The 20,669-nt window shown below is 34.5% G+C and overlaps 2 protein-coding genes across 3 annotated transcripts; one reads left to right on the top strand and one right to left on the bottom strand.

The window, feature by feature from the left end:
* The first annotated feature begins 449 nt into the window (after positions 1 to 449).
* Positions 450 to 2,397, top strand: LOC123552839 (uncharacterized). Its single transcript, XM_053550584.1, has 3 exons — positions 450 to 1,004; positions 1,419 to 1,566; positions 2,138 to 2,397. The coding sequence occupies exons 1-3, from the start codon at positions 450 to 452 to the stop codon at positions 2,395 to 2,397; spliced, it is 963 nt and encodes a 320-aa protein (XP_053406559.1).
* Positions 2,398 to 3,171: 774 nt separating this feature from the next.
* LOC123547237 (uncharacterized) lies at positions 3,172 to 7,220 on the bottom strand. 2 transcript variants are annotated; one of them, XM_053551517.1, is made up of 4 exons: positions 7,110 to 7,220; positions 5,887 to 6,278; positions 5,307 to 5,446; positions 3,172 to 4,853 (listed from the first exon to the last, which is right to left on the bottom strand). In XM_053551517.1, the coding sequence occupies exon 4, from the start codon at positions 4,803 to 4,805 to the stop codon at positions 3,186 to 3,188; it is 1,620 nt and encodes a 539-aa protein (XP_053407492.1). In that variant the 5' UTR covers positions 4,806 to 4,853; positions 5,307 to 5,446; positions 5,887 to 6,278; positions 7,110 to 7,220; the 3' UTR covers positions 3,172 to 3,185. The 2 variants fall into 2 exon arrangements, with proteins under 2 accessions (XP_053407492.1, XP_045190110.2); XM_045334175.2 differs by lacking the exon at positions 5,887 to 6,278 and having other exon boundaries at positions 7,110 to 7,191.
* Between the last annotated feature and the right edge of the window lie 13,449 nt (positions 7,221 to 20,669).

The following is a 20,669-nucleotide window of genomic DNA, read 5'->3' as shown; positions in this document are numbered from 1 at the left end:
ATGGGATAAAATCATATTGCATTATTAATCATAATCAAGTATTCATTATTAATCATAATCAATTATTAAGACAAAATTAAATAATTGTTCCTAACATATGTATGTATAATATTCTTCCAGGGTAAAAAGATTTTTTAATGCATTGGCACTATACAATAAGGCAGTTGGTCTGAATATAGACAATTTGAAGGAACTTCAGACAGAAGCAATACTGACAATAACTGGAGGAAAGGATTGTATTTGTTCTTTGCCTACTGGTTATGGCAAACCTTTGATATATGAGCTCCTTCCTTTTTTTGACACTTGGTGTTTAGTTCTTATAATAGCTCCTCTCAATGCCATTATTGAACAACAGCTGGAAAAACTTGGTAGCATGGCGATGCGTCTAAAATCTGACCTTACATCAGTTAAAAACGGAGAGATTAATTACATGTTCAGTCATCCTGAGGATGTACTTGATAACAGAAACTTTAATGACTACTTCTCTTCAGAAAATTTCAGGCAAAGAAACATCAATGTACTTGGTGATTGATGAGGCTCATTGCATTTTAGAATGGGGCCAAGACTTCAGACCACAGTTCAAAAAACTTGCACAGATAAGGTCAGTACTTAAATGCAGAACCATTGCTCTGTCAGCAACAGTAACAGAATGTGGGCAGAAGCAGATCAGTCAGAGCCTTCTTATGAAAGACTTCTCTGCAATATGTGCAAGCCCTGCCAAAAATAACATTGCACTGATAGTTACCAGCAGGCCTAGTCCCAATGCAAAAGGAAACTGTGCAGAAACACCATACTATTACATATTCAGTCCTGTAATAGATGAACTGATGAAAAAACAGGATACCTTTCCTATCACCATCTATTGCAAATCAATGCAGTGGCTGGGTTATGGCTACCAGGTTGCAAGACAAAAATTGGGAAGTTATTTCTATGCTGGAGAGAGCAGACCTGAGAACTCCAGAGTCGTCATGTTTCACTCTTCTATGGAAAAAGATTCCGGAAAAGTAAGTTTTATGAAATAGCATTGCATATCAGCTATTATTAAACTCTCTAAGTTCAACTTAGTAATGTTTTCTAAACCCGATTTCTGAATTACAGTATTACAGTATGGTGGAACTTGTAATTGGCCACTGCATTAAATTCAACTAATATGGCTTACCAGAATTTTAAAAAAATTGAGCCGTGCCATGAGAAAACCAACATACCGTTAGTAGGTTTGCAAAGTCTGGTCAGGATCCATGCTGTTTGATAATGGTTTCTCTAACTGAAATTGTCTTTGAAAGCTAACAACATGGATCCTGGTCAGACTGTGCGGATGTGCTGACTGGTCTTGATCCATGCTGATTGCAAAGTCAATATTGGTTTTCAAATGGCGCAGCTCAATGAATTAATTATATAATATTGCTAAAACTTCACAGCTGAAAGAGGCCATTCTGTCAAACTTGCAAAAGCCAGATGGAGGTTGTCATATCAGGCTGATATTTTCAACTGTGGCACTAGGGATGGGAGCAGATCTGAAACAGGTTAAGAGAGTTATTCATGCCGGTCCACCAACTTCACTGGAAAGTATGTCTTAATTTTACATATAGCTTGCTCTTCAAAAAAAGGTACCATTAATTTTGTTCAACAGAGCCACTCCATTTAATGAAAAATCTGTAATATCCTTTCGAAGCACAGCAACCAAGCAAAATGATTGCAGACTCTGTTTGAATGCGACTGTTTGAGGACATGAATTGTGCAACACACCTTTGTGACAGCTTAAGTGGAAATCTGTTACAGTTAAATAGTATGGATGGACCATAAAATATACAAACAATGAATAACACTACACTTGTCCAGCATCATGTACTATTTCATTTCAGATCCAATATCCAAGATTATTTAAATACAAAAATGTAATTAAAATCACTTAAAGTCAATAACTGTGATTTCTTTTTTTCATTGGTCTTTGTCTTTGATAAACAATAACATCAGCAAATACTTCTTCTTCTGATATAAATTAGATAACATATTAAGATAATTTAAGGTTATACAATATCATAACAAATGCTTTTTGAAATATAAGAGTAATCACCTTGAATTTCATTCTACATATACACATCGTTATCTAAACTTCAAGCACAACTGTCTTTTTCAGCATATGTTCAAGAGATTGGACGCGCAGGAAGGACAGGTTCAGATTCACAGGCTATTCAGTATTTCAACAGAGGAGATTTAGCTTCAGGTTCAATGAGAAAAGAAATGAAGGAATATTGCACAGACACTTCCAAGTGTAAAAGGGAAATAATTAATAGCTACTTCGGCTTTCACACAACAGTTCAATTACAAACATGTTGCAGCATATGTAACCCTGATATTGCACTAGAGTGGCAGTTTGAACATATGGGTGTTAATTGAGATACTGCAATTTTTGAAGTGTTCCAATGTGTCATTGAAAAATAATGTACACTACAATTTGGAATGATACTAATATAAAAAGCCTTCAATTTGAGCAGGCAGTTTTTTACTGATAAAATGATAAAATTTGTGTTCTGAATATCCTTTCATTCTCCATGTGCAATAACATCATGTATCATTTTTTGTTTCAAGAACTGTAACTCCACTTTGGCTGAGTGAAGTCACAAACAGGGCCCAGTTGTTCGAAACTTTTACAGGCCCTTAAGCTGACAGCTGATTAACTTTTAGGGTTAGTTTTCGACATTTTAGAAAACTTCGAAAAACAAATGTTTTAGTTTAGAATGATGAAATCCGAAAATTCTTTACAATAAAATCGAAACATCATACTAGTCATCCCACCAAGACTAGTGTTTTGAATCAAAATTTAACAAGCGGTTACTTTAACAGCCGGTTAAAGTTTCGAACAACTGTCCCCAGAACACCAGGTGTGCAGCATTACATGCTATATAATCACCACTCTGGTCTGACTAAGTAATATCTCTAACAAAATCACAAATGCACAACTTCACATGCTAGTAATATTCCTTTAATGTATCATAAGTCTGGGACAAATACTTTATAAGATATATATGACACAAACTTAACCTGTTTTAATCCTATTTTAAAGTCAAGGGTAATAACTCTGGTCTTGCTGTACAAGATCCAAATTCAAACCTATCACGCCATAAAGTGTTGTCTACAGTTCATAGAACAAATTGACCTCATGGTTTTTAATCCACTTGATGAAATCATCCAAATTTAATTTGGTGATTGGAATTTTTGGGGGCTTTTTCCATCGATTCAACTTGACGACCTGGAGTTTTCAGAAAGGGTCTAATTTTCCTAAGATTTTTTATTATTTTATTTTCATCTTCAAAGGATGACAACCTCTTATGTTTTTGTGCTCGCGTGACTGTAGAAGTTTCTTTGTCAAAATGGTCGGATATTTCATTCATACCATAAAAGGAACTACTCCGTTTAACTAAGGATTGTTCTGTTACGTTTGAGCACATAGACCGTAAGCGACCTTTTGTAAGCCTCACTAAGTATTCCATTTGTAAGTCTGCTGGAATTATTGATTTTCCCGTATTTACGAAAAGACCATTAAGTGTCTCGTGCGCAGTTCTTTCACTCAGCAGTGCAAACTGATGACATAGCAACCTAAGTATATCAAGAGCATACTTTGACCTATTGTTGTGACCCTTCAACATCATCTTTAGATATTTCATAACATTCAGCAACCGGTCTCTGTTTGGGTTTTTTACAATGTTACAAAGGTTCATGAAAATTAATCCTAACTCAAGCACAATGTTTCCATAACTGTACACAGGATCTGGATTTTCTTCTTGAACATATGTGCCATTTAGAACATTTCTAGTTGATTTGGTAACCTTTTGTATGATAGGGGATACTTGACCAACTAACCAACTTCTGATCTCTTCAGATGACATTTGGGCAGTGTCTGGAATATTTTCAGGAACAATGTCTGTATCTGGCAGTCCTATATGCTCACAAGCTGCCTCAATCACATAGGCTTTTATCACTGATTCTGCAAGATCTTTGCAGCTATCATAATGGTTTTTAACATCATTTCCATCTGCTTCTTTTCGCAAAAGTCTGACCTTTTGGCTATATAATGTAAATGACTCTGTGCTTTGCGTACTACATAAAATTTGGTAAAAAGTATTCAATACAGTCATCTGTAAATGGAATAATTCAAATGTTATTGGATTAAGTCTTTCCAACCGCTCAGTTTCAGTAAAGGCTGCTGCTCGGAGGCGCCTAGCACCAGAAAATCTCTCACGGGTGAGCTGATCACCACCTATATGGACCTTCTGCGGTTCTATTTCAGCTTTTTCAAATGTTGAGTCACAAAGTTTCTGGTATGAATCCAGAATGTCAATGACATCTGCATACTTTTGCTCATTTTTGTGCAATATAGGCAGAGGTATCACTTTATTTCGCACATTCATACCAGGAATTTTGTCCTCTACTTCATTCATTGCAGCCTTAGCAAACTGCAACCACGGAAAATGCTCCACCATAATAGGCGCAGCAAGGTATGACATGTAATACACTTCTTCGTTCAAATCTGACTGAGACAGCAGAAAAGTATTACATGGCAGTTGGAGCAAATCACGCTGGGGAGCAATATCTGACAATGATGGGAATTCCACATTTTGAATTAATGCTGCTGATCCAAACCAATGTTCCATGTGTCCTGATTTACCAACATTTTTTCTTGCCTGTGCAACACCAGTGTGAAAGTTGATGTTATCACCAATGATCCTAAATCTTTTCCCATCCTTCACACTGTCGATAAGCTCAGAATTGAAGCTGCCAGATACACCCGTCATAAACTGTAGCATTCCATTATGGCTTAGACTGACACCTACTTTCTGCAGACGATCATACACCTGTGAAATGTATTATAATGTAAGTAAAATCAGTGGAATGAAATATGTCAAATCAGCATTTTTTTTTTCAATACATAAGCAGCTTATTCAATATGATGCAATGCAAATAGATGCTTAATTTAAGTATCTCTCAAAAAGTGGTCCATTTAAAAGAAAAATGTTCTGAAAACTGTGTAGTTTTATTCCAACACTGAGAGTTGTGGTTAGGTGCTAAGTTTTCTCTATACATTTACAATATGCTTACTACATTCTGTAGTCTGTTCTTTAAAAACCTCACTACATAAGACTGTTTTCAAAATATAACTCCAACATGGAAATATCTTATCGCACATGGAAACATTATCTCCAAAAGGATTGTAAAACATATGTCTGGTGATGTGAAAGGCAATGAATATGCAAATGTCTCAATGAACACTGGTAACAAAACTCCAATAGCAGAAAATATTACATTACCTAAATGGAAATATCTTATGGCACATGGAAACAGTACCACACATGTGCCATTGAGATTTTAACCAAAAGGATTGTTAACTGTGTGACAGGTGATGAAAGGTAATTAGGATCCAAATCTTTAACTGGAAACTTGTATCAAACTGCAACAACAAAACAGAAAATATAAAACAACTTGAAACTTTAAGGGAAAAACAGGAATACCATTCACCAAAAATATACATCATTGCTTTTTATACCTTTGCCCTTTTTTCAGAGTGAATTTCATGAAGCAAAAAATTACTACTTTGATAGTCAATGACTAAATGTGCCCAATTAATTTTCTTTTCAGGGCATTTAGACCATAAGACAAAATCAAGGTTATATTTACATCAGTATGCTACATAAATTACATAAGGACCCACAAGTCCTTATGTCTTCATGAGCCTGATTTCTTGGTCTGAAAACAATTTCATTTTTCAACTTCAAGATTTTATAGTTCTAAACTTTTTAGAGATACATTTTACATTATGCATAAATATATGTAATGGCATTCCAGATATCAAAAGAAAAACAAGATCAACATTGATAAAAGGTAACATACTATTTGATGTGTCTGCTCATTTGCAAGGCTGGCCGTAATAAACTTCTGAACTGCACTCAACTGACCAGACCGCTGCTTCATTAGCATTCCATAGACAGTTGCTACCACTGGACAGAGGGCTTCTGTAGGGTTTCTACAGCCAATTTTGCCAGTAGGCAAAGCCGCTGCTAACAGCACTTCAGCCAATGTGGATTGTCTTGTTACAAGCTCATTGAAAATATCTGACCATTTGAACTCTTTCAGATCTTTGTACTGCTTATGACTCAGGATACTATTTTTTGAGCAACATTCCCGTGCGTCCATTTCTATGTCAAAAATCAGGAGAGCCTTTATTTCTTCTGCTAATGATGATGACATCAGAGCTCTTGCAAATTGCCGTGGAGTACCAGAGCCTAATGATTAATAAAAAAGTCACTAGAAACTGAATGTTTTTTATGACAGCAATTCAAACTGTCTAACTAACTATACAAACAAATGCCAGCAATACAAATGTGTTACTGATGTAAGGATGTGTAGTAAATCAACCATGCCTTGTATACATCCGAGTTCTCTTTGCTAATCTTTGTCAGCTTGTATTACCTCAATGAAATTACTATTAAACAAGAGGTGTCAGAGATGACAGTACTTTTGACTATTTTGATGCTTGAGAGTGAAAGTACATAAAAATTTTAAAACGAAATTCTGAGTGAAACAGGGCCACTATTCATGAAATATTGTGTGAGAGTTGACATTTGTGTCATATGATATGAGTGATAATGAGAAACAACTAATTCAAGTCTGAAATAAATCCATAAAGTTAACTTAACTAAGACAAGAATGTTTGTCTTTATGATAACTTGGTTAAGTTCGACACTGGATCATGCGGAGTAAAAGTCTAGGTTAGTAAGCCAGACCAACTCTGGTGAGTGATATAGGGCCATCATGACCCTATTGTTACATTACTTTTTAGTAACTTATTTTTTTTGGAAGAACAATTATATTTTTGTCCAGTCCACATTTGTTTATGGTAAAATACTCTCCACTGGGACTTGAACCCAGACCTCTTCATACATGGTATAATATATGAAGCATTCTTACATTGAACTATAGAGAAGAAAACAAATTCGTGTATGCCTGGAAAATACTATAAGCAGATTTATCTGTAATATAGTGAAGAATCTGGGGAGATTAGGGTAGCTCTCTTTATACTTTGTATCGTGTAGGTTATAAAAATAATTACTTACAAAGCACATCAATCAGGCTTGCTTTTTCTCCGTCAGATATACCAAGATAATTCCTTAATCGCTTTAAAGCTGTTCTATGCAGGTATTCTGCACCAACACTGGCAACTGGCTGTAACAGGAAAATACAAACCAATAATTAGAACTCTAAATACCAATTAATTAAAGTTACATTCTGAAGAATGAAATAATAATTGCCAGTTTGACCACGAAAATTTTTGTATTTCTGTTGCCTTCTCAGTCACAAACGTTAATCTTTAGTTTGGGAATGTTTAGACTTCTGTACCTTTCTTTCAAACAGAATTTAACATTGATGTTTCAGGATTATTTTACTCTAAACAAAGTTTTGTTCAGTTTAACATCAAACTGACATAATTTAGGTCACATGGTGACTGTTCAGCTTTTTATGGTAAAGGAAGACTCTAATGGAGGAAGACCCTAGGTGCCCCTATAAAATTTATTTTATCCTGTAAACTACTGACTTACGGCAATTTAACAGCTTCCTCACATGAAAGAATTCCATGACAATTCAATGCAGACAAAACCAGTTAGTAAATCTAGTTTTTACAGTTCAGTAAGATTATATGTCGCAATTGACACTTAATTAAGTCTAAATACACTCCACCTTTGATATAATCTAATGTTTTTTAAGCTTTCGTGTGATATTTTAAACCTATACGAGTTAGTTGTATAAGTTTTATTACAATCGTACTCTTCACTTTAATAAAAGCATTGCCCGGCCATAATTTTAGGGATGACTGATTTATAGATATTACCTATTTGATATAAAAATAAAAAGCAAAACAAAAACTTGCACAAAGTATGTAATGCAAACTGAAAAAAAATGGGATTGAACTCCCGACGGAAAGGTATAATACGAATACCGTAATTACGGTGTTCCGTTTGGACAATCGTGACTTTTTATTGAATTGTATGATGGTACGATGGTGAAAACGCGATGGCACAATGATAAATCGCAATGATGCGATGGTACGATAGTGAATGTCGATGTAATATGTTTTCATCATCGTACCATCGCGTTTTCATTGCCGTACCATTGCGTTTTCAGCATCATACCATCACGTGTTCACCATCGTGCCGTCGCGTTTTCATCATCGTACCACCGCAATATCACCATCGTTCCATCGCGTTTTCACGATCGTACCGTCGCCATCCGGTGGTCATGCGCAGTGGTACCGTATATGTGTTAGTAAAATACACGCTTCATACATTTCCCCAGCATTTTATTTACTTTCATGCATACATAAAATAGTGCACGGAACTACACATTTCTAACTTGAAGGCGATGGTACGATGATGAAATCGCGTTGGTATGATGGTGCAATGTTGATGTAATACCGCGTTCTCATCATCGTACCATCGCGTTTTCACCAACGTTGTTTCACATTCCTACCACCGCGTTTTCACCATTGTACCATGGCGTTTTCACCAACGTTGTTTCACATTCGTACCACTTTTCAAGGTTGGACCGACGGTTTTTCCATTTCGTTGTTTAGGTTTGTGTTGTAAATATTTGCATGTTCTGTTTTGGCTTGTAATGTTTATTGTTTTGTTTAAATAATTGTTCTGTATAAGTTTTTCAAACGAATGGTGGACTCATTGGGAATGCTGAATTTATTGTACGTAGTGCTTCTTGGAATGGTACAGTGGTAAAAACGTGGTGGTACGAATGTGAAACAACGTTGGTGAAAACGCGATGGTACAATGGTGAAAACGCGGTGGTAGGAATGTGAAACAACGTTGGTGAAAACACGATGGTACATTGGTGAAAACGTGATTCTGGGAACTATAAACTGGACAACCATTATGTTTCATGCAAATATATGAAACAGTGGCGGCATTTTGCCTTTCGGTAATAAATTATTTTAAAAATTAAAAATCACAATGTGTGGGTTAGTCGCTTTAAAACCTGCAATGTGTTATTTGTTTGTACCTAGAAATTATATGCTATTTTAATGCGTTTAAACGGGCATAAACCACACTGGGCTTCTTGAGAGTTAAAATGTCAGTTCCAAACATAATAAAATCGAAAAAGATACAATGTTCCGATGTGGTTTGTACACGACTAAACGCACCAACATAGCATTCGAGTCTTATATTTACAATTTTACAATAGCTTGTTAATATAATAGGTAGTTTGCTTTCCAAAAGTATCAGAAAAATCAAAATGAATGTCGAAGAATGAAGTCGATCTTTTCAACATCAATATAGAACAGTGAAAAATGAGCCAAAAAGACCCGCCCACATTAACTTGTAATCAGTTTTCCAATATAAGTACAGTTCATAATTATTATCAAAAATATCTTTAAATCAAATGAAGAAAATTTTCGTCTCCAATTTTAAAGATTTCTTTTCGAAAGACGCCAGTTGAGAATGATTCAGGTCGCTTGTGCCATCTCGTTGAAAGGGACATACTTTATGTTATTGCGATAATAAACGATTTTCCTTTCTATACAATATTTAAACTGAATGTAAATTTTCCAATGTTGGAGCTATACCGTTTTTGTGACGAGGCAAACTAACTGGTCAGGATTTATATAAGAACTTCGCTCCCACTTTTCTGAAATTTCAGAAGTCTAAAATATATAATATATATGTGGTATGAAGAAAACGAGTAAAATTTATGAATTAAAGTTTTTTTTTTAATCAAAATATCTGTTATACTTCTGGATAGTTTCTTTTGCTGTTCAGTATAGTTTTTTTTCAAATTTCGAATAGAGAACTTGGAATTATGAGGTTATAAGGGTTTGATTCTTGGAATTTTATGCAAGATTTTAAGATTTTGAAAATATTCTTTTTCTATACAGTGAGAGCGCTTGGGTCTGCATTTTCTTTCCGACGCCATTTTTAGCTCACCTGTACACAAAGTGCTCATGGTGAGGTATTGTGATCACGCTGTGTCCGTCGTCCGTACGTGCGTCAAGTCGTCCGTCGTCTACATTTGTGTTTAAACGACATCTCCTCCAAAACCACTGAATAAATCTTGATGAAACTTGGCCATGGTGTTTTTTGTGTGGTCCTCTACCAATGTTGTTCAAACGGTTCCGCTTGCTTGTACATAGGGGCTGCCAGAGCTAAAAATAGAAAAAAAAACTTCAAACGACATCTCCTAAAACGATGGTTCGATTTTAAAATAATTTCACGCAAATGGTCCTTATGTCACCCTCTACCAAGAGTGTTCAAATTATTCTGATTCGTCAAAAACATGGCCGTGGTCACTTTTCTCTGTATGTATAAAGTGGAAACTTTAAAAAAAATCTTGTATGAAGCTGCTTGCCTGATTTTAGAATAATTTCACACAAATGGTCCTTATTTGACCCTCTACCAAGATTGTTTAAATTATTTTGATTTATCAAAAAACATGGCCGCCAGAGGGCGTGGTCACTTTTCCATATGTGTATATAGTGGAAACTTTAAAAATCTTGTTGTGTGAAACTGCTTGCCCGATTTTAAAATAATTTCACACCAATGGTCTTTGTGTGACCTTCTACCAAGATTGTTCAAATTATTTTGATTTGTCAAAAACATGGCCGCCAGAGGGCGTGGTCACATCTCCCTATATGTATATAGTGGAAACTTTAAAAATCTTGTGTGAAACTGATTGCCCGATTTTAAAATAATTTCACACCAATGGTCCTTGAGTGACCCTCTACCAAGATTATACAAATTATTTTAATTTGTCAAAAAACATGGCCGCCAGAGGGCGTGTTCACTTTTACCTATATGTATATAGTGGAAACTTTAAAAATCGTGTTTGTGTGAAACTGCTGGCCCGATTTTAAAATAATTTGTATAAATAGTTTTTATGTCACCCCCTACCAAGATTGTTCAAATTATTCCAATTCGTCAATAAGCATGCCTGCTAGTGGGCGTGGTCTCTTTTCTTCTCTGAATCAATAATAGCTGGAGCCTTGATATTTGGCGTGTGATAGCAGATTTGTAATGTCTACCATAATTGTTCAAATCATTGCCCTAGGTTCAAAAGTGTGTGTGACATGTATACAATATAGGCTAAAATAGAAGAAACCTAACTCTGTACTTATACAAACACACTTGAAGCCTTGTACACAGGTGAGCGCTTTAGGGTCAATGACCCTCTTGTTATTTAGAGACATGCTTCTACACGAAGGAATTCTATATTTGAAATTTAGAGAAAATGTTTTTGAAGCTTTTAACGTCAATATTTTTTTAGAATCACCCGTCATGATATGACCAGCCGGTAAATAACAGTATTTAGATTCTTTAAATTTACAACTTTGTCTGAAAAATTAAGCTCTATGTCTAAATCCGATGCAGTTGTATTGTTATTAAATATTACGTTTCTATTTGGTGTATTATATTTGTAACAGATAACAGGTGTTTCCGAATTCTTAAAATAAATTAAGTGACGTAACATAGTACTGAGCACTGTTATATTTTTAAAAACTGTATACATGCATACTGCCAGGATAATATAATCTATTTGTCATTGCGATTTACCGTGCAAGTCAAGTGAAACCAAATATATCACTAGAATGCGCCGAAGAAAACATGAAGAGTAAATTGGCCGAAAGTGTGGACACAATACAAGTGCTGTTTCGTTTTGTTTCATTTTGTGCGTCCTCGTGATAAATTCTTCGCATCTGAACTACAATGACTTTATTCAACGACAATCAGAAAATGAGAGATATATTAGTTTTTAAAATTAATAACAAAAAGGAATAGAAATTTTTGATGCACTTTTAGAAAATTACACCGAGGTTGAATGAATGATGAACGTAACACCAGAAATGTATTTTTTATTCTTAAACATTTCTTAACGGGTTGTTGGCATCATAATTGGGATTATATTATTATAATAGTAATTTTAGCGTGTGGTAATATTATATTTGAACTCATATCAAGTTAGTATGCTAATTTTTAACCAGATTATCTGTTAACATTTGTCATTTTTGTCGTATAATGCAGTGAATCTTTCCAACACTGCCGAAGCAGACTTTCTATTTTACTTTAATATTTAGGAACAGAAACTATTCTATTTCTGACAGCCGTAACTTTATTTAAAATGTAAACGCCAACGACAGAGTGGGATTCCTTTTCACATTCTATGATATCCTTAAACCCTCCTTACCTGAAGAATGCAAACAGCCTGCGTCATTAAAATAATATTGAGGCTATGTTGCACAATATATCCACTGTTTTCAGGTAAATTTAAATATATAAAGAATATTTAAAAGGTCTCCATACAGTTGTTTTAACGAGATTAATTTTTCTAATTTGAGCTCTTATAAAGGTACAAAACGCAAAGAACCAGTACAGTCATTATATTTTCACGGTGCTGGTCCATTGTTTTAAATGTCAAATCACAATTGTTACATAAAGTAATAAGTAAGAAATAAGTTTTGACTATGATCGCCTCGTGATATCTATCTTGACTGCCTAAATGTTGCTTAAAAAAAACATGGATGGAATTCTATATTAAACAGTGGGTTCATGTTCAAGGTCAAGATAGCTCAATTAAGCTTCATACTTAGAAAATTCCGCCATGGCGCAGTGGTCAATGTATTTTTTGGTGCTGTTGAACCGTGGGGCAGCGGTTTGAACCCTCTCAAATCCAATTCCTTTTTATGATAAACGAATCATAAATGAGTCATTCTATATTTTTGTCACATTTTTGATTTGGTAACTTTTTAAAATTAACCATCATCATTTGTTGTTTTCATCTGATGAATTGAATATGTAAATGTTATCTCAATATAGTATTAGCAGGTTGCAAGCTTAATACCTCTTTCTTTTGCCAAAATAGAACCCATTCTTGGGACAGAACAAGCATGTTTTTCCCTCTTGTAACGAAAATATCATTAACAAATACTTAATCATACATGCAAGATAAACAATTAAATTAAAACCATAACAGTATGAAAGTTTAAGGTTGATTTTTCTAGGAAAAAAAATCTACTACCTTTATGTATCACAAAACATATATTTTCACAATGTTTGGGATAATTTTTAAAAACACTTATATCCCTACATAACTTCTTCATTATACTGTTAATTCGATCATTGAAGCACAGTTACATATATAACACTGTTTATAAAGAGAAAACAAGTATTTCAAAGGCAGCTAGCAAATATATAGATCTATCACATTTAATATTATACAAGAGTTTTTTTGAGATTCTGTTTACAATACCATATTTATTTAATTTAACAAAATCGCAATATCATGAAAGTATTACTGGACACTTCTAAACAATTTTAACAACTATTCTAAAAAAAAACTCTTTGAGATTCAAAAAAAAAAGACTGAATGCACCAGTAAAGTTTGTTATCACAAAGGAAACATATGGACCACATGTCATAAAGCTTTCAACTGGCGTTCTAAGGAAAAATAACTCTGATGTTCCAAAATACATGGTCATAATGATAAGAGAATAATCGAAATATAAATTGAAGATAGGGTGGGGTGTTACAGCAGGGACAAACATGTAACAGTAAGGGCACCTTCTCTTACGGCAGGGACATTTAAAAAGAAAACTAAGATCTGTAACTATATTTATTCGAAATAAAATAAGAGCAATAACGTAATAAATTCGAAACATGTCTTGCAATAGAAATAGCTGAAATATTCACATTCCTGTGATTTTTCATAATTGCAGTAATTGAATGTTACACGAAGAACACTAACTGTTACAAGAGAGACAGTTAAACAGGAAACTTGTAGACTAAATGTACTTGTTTTAGAAAATCGGGTGATCATTTGATAAATTTGAAAAGAGACAGCATTTCTGTAAAACAGAACTTGAAAATTTGTGGAATATAGTAAAAGCTTATGAAAGAAAAAATATTGTTATATAACATGAGTGAACAATATGAATTTTTTCTTCTAACATTCTAACTAAACAGTGTTAACAAATATGTTTTGAAACAGTTAAAAACAGTATTTTCTGTAGAAAGAGATACTTGTCTCCTTAAACTTTGATTTAAATTTACTTAATATTAAAACTCTACATATAATGGTAAGAAGATACATGCGTTACTTATTGTAACATTAGGGACATATCCTAGTAGATACACAATAATGATTTATACTGTTGATCAGTTACAGCTTTGCGTCAATGCTGCCTAAGTGCAATGTGTCTACGGGGATAGCATTAAAATAGGTAATCAAGATTACGAAGATAAACGATAACTGATACCCTATCTTAACAATTTAACTAGATACATTTTACTTTTCTGTAATTTTAGACGAAATGTAATTCCAAATGTTTTCATTCATTCTATAACGGGTGTTGCTCCCGGTTACAACTTCCGGCGCGGGAATAATTCCAGTTATATTTCCTTTGTTATACCAGTTCTGATCCTTCACTCTCTGAGACAAAGTGAAAATGTTTTCATTTTTGATCCCAACTTTTTTGATACAATTAACAAACATTTATGTTTCGCCAGTTTCCTCGACTATACCTGGGTAAGGCCTTTTACTGTACCTTAATATAACGTATTTTCCACCACACGATTTCATATCTTAGATATCAGTGATCAACTGATTTGGGATTAATTCTGACATTTCTTTATCTGACATATCCGATTTAAAAACATCCTGAATTTCTAGTTCTTGCGTCATTACGCTTTCATTTCATTTGTCAATTCTGCGTGCATCTTCAGCATTTGTGTGTTCATATTTATCTGTCATTTCTTTATGTGCCGTATCTTCAGGCGGATTGGGCTCTTCTACTTCCAGCTCTGTTGGTTCTGTTTCTACAGGTGTCACTTCTACCGGAATTTATTGTTCATGAATCATTACGCTTTCATTTGTCAATTCTACTTGTATTTTATCTTCAGTATTTGTGTGTTCATACTTATCTGTCACTTCTTTATTTGCGGTATCTTCAGGTGGTTCTGACTCTTCTACGTCCAGCTCTGTTGGTTCTGTTTATACATGTGTCACTTCTACCGGAATTTCTTGTTCATGAGTCATTATGCTTTCATTTGTCAATTCTACTTGTATTTTATCTTCAGTATTTGTGTGTTCATATTTATCTGTCACTTCTTTATGTGCGGTATCTTCAGGTGGTTCTGACTCTTCTACGCCTAGCTCTGTTGGTTCTGTTTACACATGTGTCACTTCTACCGGAATTTCTTGTTCATGAGTCATTATGCTTTCATTTGTCAATTCTGCTTGCATTTTATCTTCAGTATTTGTGTGTTCATATTTACCTGTCATTTCTTTATGTGCCATATTTTCAGGCGGTTTTGGCTCTTCTACTTCCTACTCTGTTGGTTCTGTTTCTTCAGGTGTTACTTCTAGCTCATACAAAGACTTGTTTGTTTCTTGATCTTCACTTACTATTTGTTCATTTATCAACCCTTTGGTATCTTCATCGGCTCAGAACTGGAAGAATGATTGGTGCTTTCATTCATTTCGTACACAGTTTCATATGTGTAATCCTTTTCTTGTTCTTGTGTTCCTTCTGTTGACTTAGTGTCAAATGAAATATCATACACGCCATTTGCATTCTCTTGAACAAAAATTGTTATTACATTCTCGTCCTCATTTTTTTCAATTTGTCTGCTTTATTGTCTTTCACGGTACCATCCGTCTCGTTATTCAACTAATTTATATTGTTATTATTGTCAGTGTTGTCTTCAAATTTGTCGTTTTCTTTCTTGATAGCATGTGTTTCATATTTAATGTCTCTCACGTTCTTTTGTTCAGAATCACATTAACGGTCTTCCTTTTCTTTATTATCCTTATCTTTGTCTATTGGTATTACTATTTGTTTAGCTTTTGCATTCATTGTAACCGCAGATTCATGTGTTATGCCGCCATCAATCTTGTCTTCATCACGTAGTATAGGAAGTAATGGCACGAAATGAGTAAGGACCCAGTGCTCGTTTGTCATGTCATCTCTAATAGAACTCTAAAGAACAAACAAGGGATCTTTTTTAATTTCTGGCACATTTTGTAACGGAAAAATAAGCCTATTTAAGTCTTTCCTTACAAAATTGTTACCAAGTTTTGGATACACAGAATGAATATGTGTATTGAGAATTGTAGCCAAGGCGTGTATTTGCCAAATGCCCATAAATAATTTGTCTTCTGTTATTGACATAACCTCATTTCGGTACAGATCTTGAACTTTGTTTTTATTCAACTTTATTCCGAGAATACACTGATCTCTGTTACACTATCAGTTTCACCAAATACAAACACACTTCCACATGACGGAAGACAATTTCCATCTGCATTTACTATGCAAGGACATTGCTCTTTGACAGTAGGGATGTCATCAGGCATATAGCCCATTGCATGTAGTTCTGGATGTGAGCTAAAACTTATGTTTTGAGAAGAAAATGTATAATTTTCCGATGAAATTTTCTTGCACTTTTTCTTTAATGCCGTATATGTTTTACAAGCATTCTGTTCACTAAGTAGTCTACTGAACATTGCCCTTCTCTCTTCTACTTCACTTGTATGACACTGATTGTCTTTTACGTTTTCTTCTTGTTTTTCTGTATTTCTTGCTTCTGAAACACTCCAAGGACAGTCTTGGCCGGATTCATTTGTAGTGTTGTTTCTCTTTTTTTCTGTTATAGTTTCATGGTTTACTTCCTTATTTGTTTTATTATCACTTTTCTTTGTTTCATGTTCTATATCCTTACTAATCATTTTACTTTTGCGTGCTGTAGCTTTTATCAGTTTTGGGTTTATAAGGTCAGCCTGCTTTAAAGATTGTTTGCATAGGTCGAAGTCATTTTCGCACGTACAACTCTGAAGTTTTAATGTTCCTGATATTGGCTTTAAGTTATTATGTTCAAGTTTTGCTTGTGCTACTTCAATTTCTTTTTCAGTCACTTATATAACTTTTGTTTTTCCACCACTAATTTGTTCAACAAAGTTACCAGCAGAAGTAATGTTTTCTCCATACATAACTTTCCTATCTGCTTCGCCTTTTATGGAACCTCCTACTGCATCGGATATTCCTTTACCGTGCTCGGGTTAAAAAAAAAGACCGCTTGACTGATTTAAACCCCATCTGTTCAGGTTCGGTTGAAAGTAGAAAGAAATTTCCTTTTGTTTATATTGAGTAGTGGGACCATTATTAAAGAACTCTACATTGTTTATGTTTGGATTTTGTTTCCTGATGTCTATTAGCACTTTGCTCATATGAGCCCACACAGCACTTGGGCGGCCATGATTTAGGGGTTCGGACACTGCGCAAAATGTAGTTACCTTTTCCTGACCTACATATATCACTCCTGTTGTAATGTTAATTGCTTTTTGGAAGCACCAAAATGCATGCTTTGTATTTCCTGGGCCATTTTACATACATAATTTTCTGAAAAGTCTACATTATCTTTCAAATTTTCTCTCCTCTCCTTGAAATATTTGTATTGGGCCCATCGGTTAAACTCGTGTTTCATGTATGTTTCTAAAGCAGTACAGAATTTTTCAATAACCTTTAAGCTGAGTCAGTGATTTTCTCTTTTCCTGTAAATGCTATTTCTTTCTCTTTGCCTCAGCATTCTTTTCTCAGACTTAGTTTTCCATTCAAACCAACTAATTTCACCATTTGATGTTGTTTTTTTCTCCATTATTTGCTAATGGTTTACTTTACATGTGTTGCACTTACCATACATGCACTCATGCTTATTTACGTCACATACTTTTTCTTTCAGAATCTGTTCAGGGTTATCAAATGAAATGGCACATGATTTGTACGAAGCCAGAGTCATTAGTTCAATATTATCGCAAGTCTTGCACAAGCATGTATTTCTGTCAGTCTCAGACGGAAATAATACCCAGAGGGGCCCAAGACTACAAAATAGGGCGTAGCTCAGTTTTGTTTTACCTTGACAAAAAATTCCGATGAAGGTCTCTTAAATTATCACACAAAATGTGTCTTTGTTTTTTCTTCTTGCCTTTAGTGACAGTTTTTCCATACCGGTGATCACTCTTGAGTTATCTTCTCGAAGATAAAACTTTCTGACTTTTTCACACTCTCTTCTGGACAGGCTCGTTCTTTCTTTGAACTTTTTCCTTGAGGTATTGATTCCAAGCAATTTGAAGGTTTCTGTTTTAAGATGATACTTTCTTAAGATAGCTCCAGATATGTTCTTCGCGAACCTTAGTTTGTCTTCCTTTTTATTTTCTTCATACCTCCTTTTAAGATGTTGTACCAATACAGCATAATTATTATGTAAACAAAGTTCTCTGTACTTTTTTTTTAATTTCGTAAAAGTTTCCTTGTTTTGGCTCTTTGAGATTCCTTGTTCTGTGTACTCTTTACCCTTAGCCATCGTTACTTATACATTTTTACTTTCTTTAGCAGGTTTTTGATATCTAAGTCCTTTTCTTTATTATCTCTATATCATTTTGCGATTTCTTTTCTTTTCTTGTTTTTACTCTGTTGGTTTTGACTGCTAGGAGGACTCCCTTCTATGCCGTCTGGTGTTGATGGCGGGGTTATTAATTTTTCTTGTATTTATATCTTCTTTTTAGCCTTGCAATTCGCTTCCGAATTCGCCATTTCGTCCTAGCACTTCGCTTCTCTCTATCAGTCATGTCTTTCACATTTCTTTTTATTCCTACTTCTTTATCTTGTTTACATTTGTCCTTGCTTTTCTGCAAATATACACGTCCTGAGTCTCTGAGGATTCGGTATTTTCTCTGTCTTTCTGCATCTGACATTCCCATATTCTGTGCAAAATATACATGAAAATGTGTTAATTACTTAATGTTAGATTTCATTGAGAGATTTACAAGTTAGATAATTTTATTAACAGTTCGTAAATGCCATTAACTGTAAAAGAACACATATCTCAAGCAGTCATACATCTATAGATCTATTTGCTGTTACATGATTTGTCACACAATAATAATTTATAATTAAACGCAATACATATACAGACAAAAACAAGAAGTTCTGTTCAAATAAAATATCCATTCCATATTTTCATTCAATCATACAGGTAAAATATTATAACCGTAACAGCTTCCTGTCCCTCATCTTACAGGTCATGTTTCAAGTTTCCATGCATGTAAGTATAGCGTTGCAGTGATTTAAATTTCCCAATGGTGCAAATACAAAATGAACATCAAATTCTAATTTTGTTTTGAATTTTGAACACTCAAAGAGAGTTTTTTTATATTTACAGAATAAAAGTCTTTCCTGTAACAGAATTCAGTCTTTCCTGTTATAACTGTTTCTTTAAAGCAATAAAAATTACAAACTTCCTATTAATTAAATGAAAAACAAAGACAAATATCAAACAGGGAATGCCACGTACAAAAAACGCAGCCTCCCCAAAACGAAACCCACAGCACGCAGACGCGCACACCATAAACACACGCACACATACACATACACGCGCGCGCACACACACACAAAGCCAACACATTAGGGCAAAACGAACAAACAAAGGAACACAGTGGGGCACCGGCTTGGAACGGTCAGTGGCAAAAACACCACTGGGGAGTTTAAACCGGTTTATGGTGCGCACCCAACCTCACCCGTACCCCACCATGTTCCAAAGACACGGGACAGTGCAAACAAGTGAATGAAGTATTGCCATGCAATACAAAGTCCCCTACTGGAAGGCAACTAATTTTCTCTCCTCCAGTATAACATAATGAACTGATATCTGTCAATAATGTATAAACAATATTGTACTATATATACAATATGTTATAACAAAACACTTGGATTAAAATTTGTATACATGTATAAAAGCCTATAGTTTGGCCGATGATCAAAAAGGTATCATATAAGTTATTTATTATATAATAGTAAAAAAACAAACAAGAGTGCCAGAATGTCACAATATACGCCCGTCATAGCAAATGTCTTTACACTACTAGCACCTGTATTTGCAAATGGAATTTTAATTCTGTGGTTGTGTAGTAATTATTGTAATTATTTTGTTTTCCTGAATCCACAAAAAAACTCACCAGGAAGAGATACCTTAAAATTCGGCTAAAATTTGAAAGTAACATCCATGTTGTACCACAGAAAAGTGGTCTTGGTTTTTCCCTACGGTCAATTATAAAAAAAGTTACAATATAAGTTATTTATAGTAACAACTATGGGAAGTTAATCTTAAAAAAAATCTACACAAAAATCCTTACCCGAGGTAGAGATAGGTCAAAATACACCTCAAAATTGGATGTAACATACATGTTGTACTACAGAAAAGTGGTCTTGACTTTTTCCCTATGACTAGTAATGAAAAAGTTACAATATAAGCTATTTATAGTAACAACAAAGGGAAGTAATTCTAAAGAAGAGACCAGTGCATGACGCTCTGTCTCATGATGGTGTACAATTGTGCCAAGTTACATCAAAATCCTCCATGTATGAAGAAGAGATGCTCCGGACAAAGTCATTCTTGAATTTGGCATTTGACCTCTAAGTGTGACCTTGACCTTAGACCTAGGGACCTGGTTCTTGCGCACAACAATCCGTCTCATGGTAGTGAACATTTATGCCAAGTTACATCAAAATCCCTCCATGAATTAAGAAGAAATGCTCCAGATAAAGTAATTCTTGTATCTGACCTTTG

Source organism: Mercenaria mercenaria, chromosome 9, assembly GCF_021730395.1.
Source record: "Mercenaria mercenaria strain notata chromosome 9, MADL_Memer_1, whole genome shotgun sequence".
Taxonomy (NCBI): Eukaryota; Metazoa; Mollusca; class Bivalvia; order Venerida; family Veneridae; genus Mercenaria; species Mercenaria mercenaria.
The sequence above is the reverse complement of the archived record's forward strand: the minus strand, read 5'-3'. Positions and strand labels throughout refer to the sequence as shown.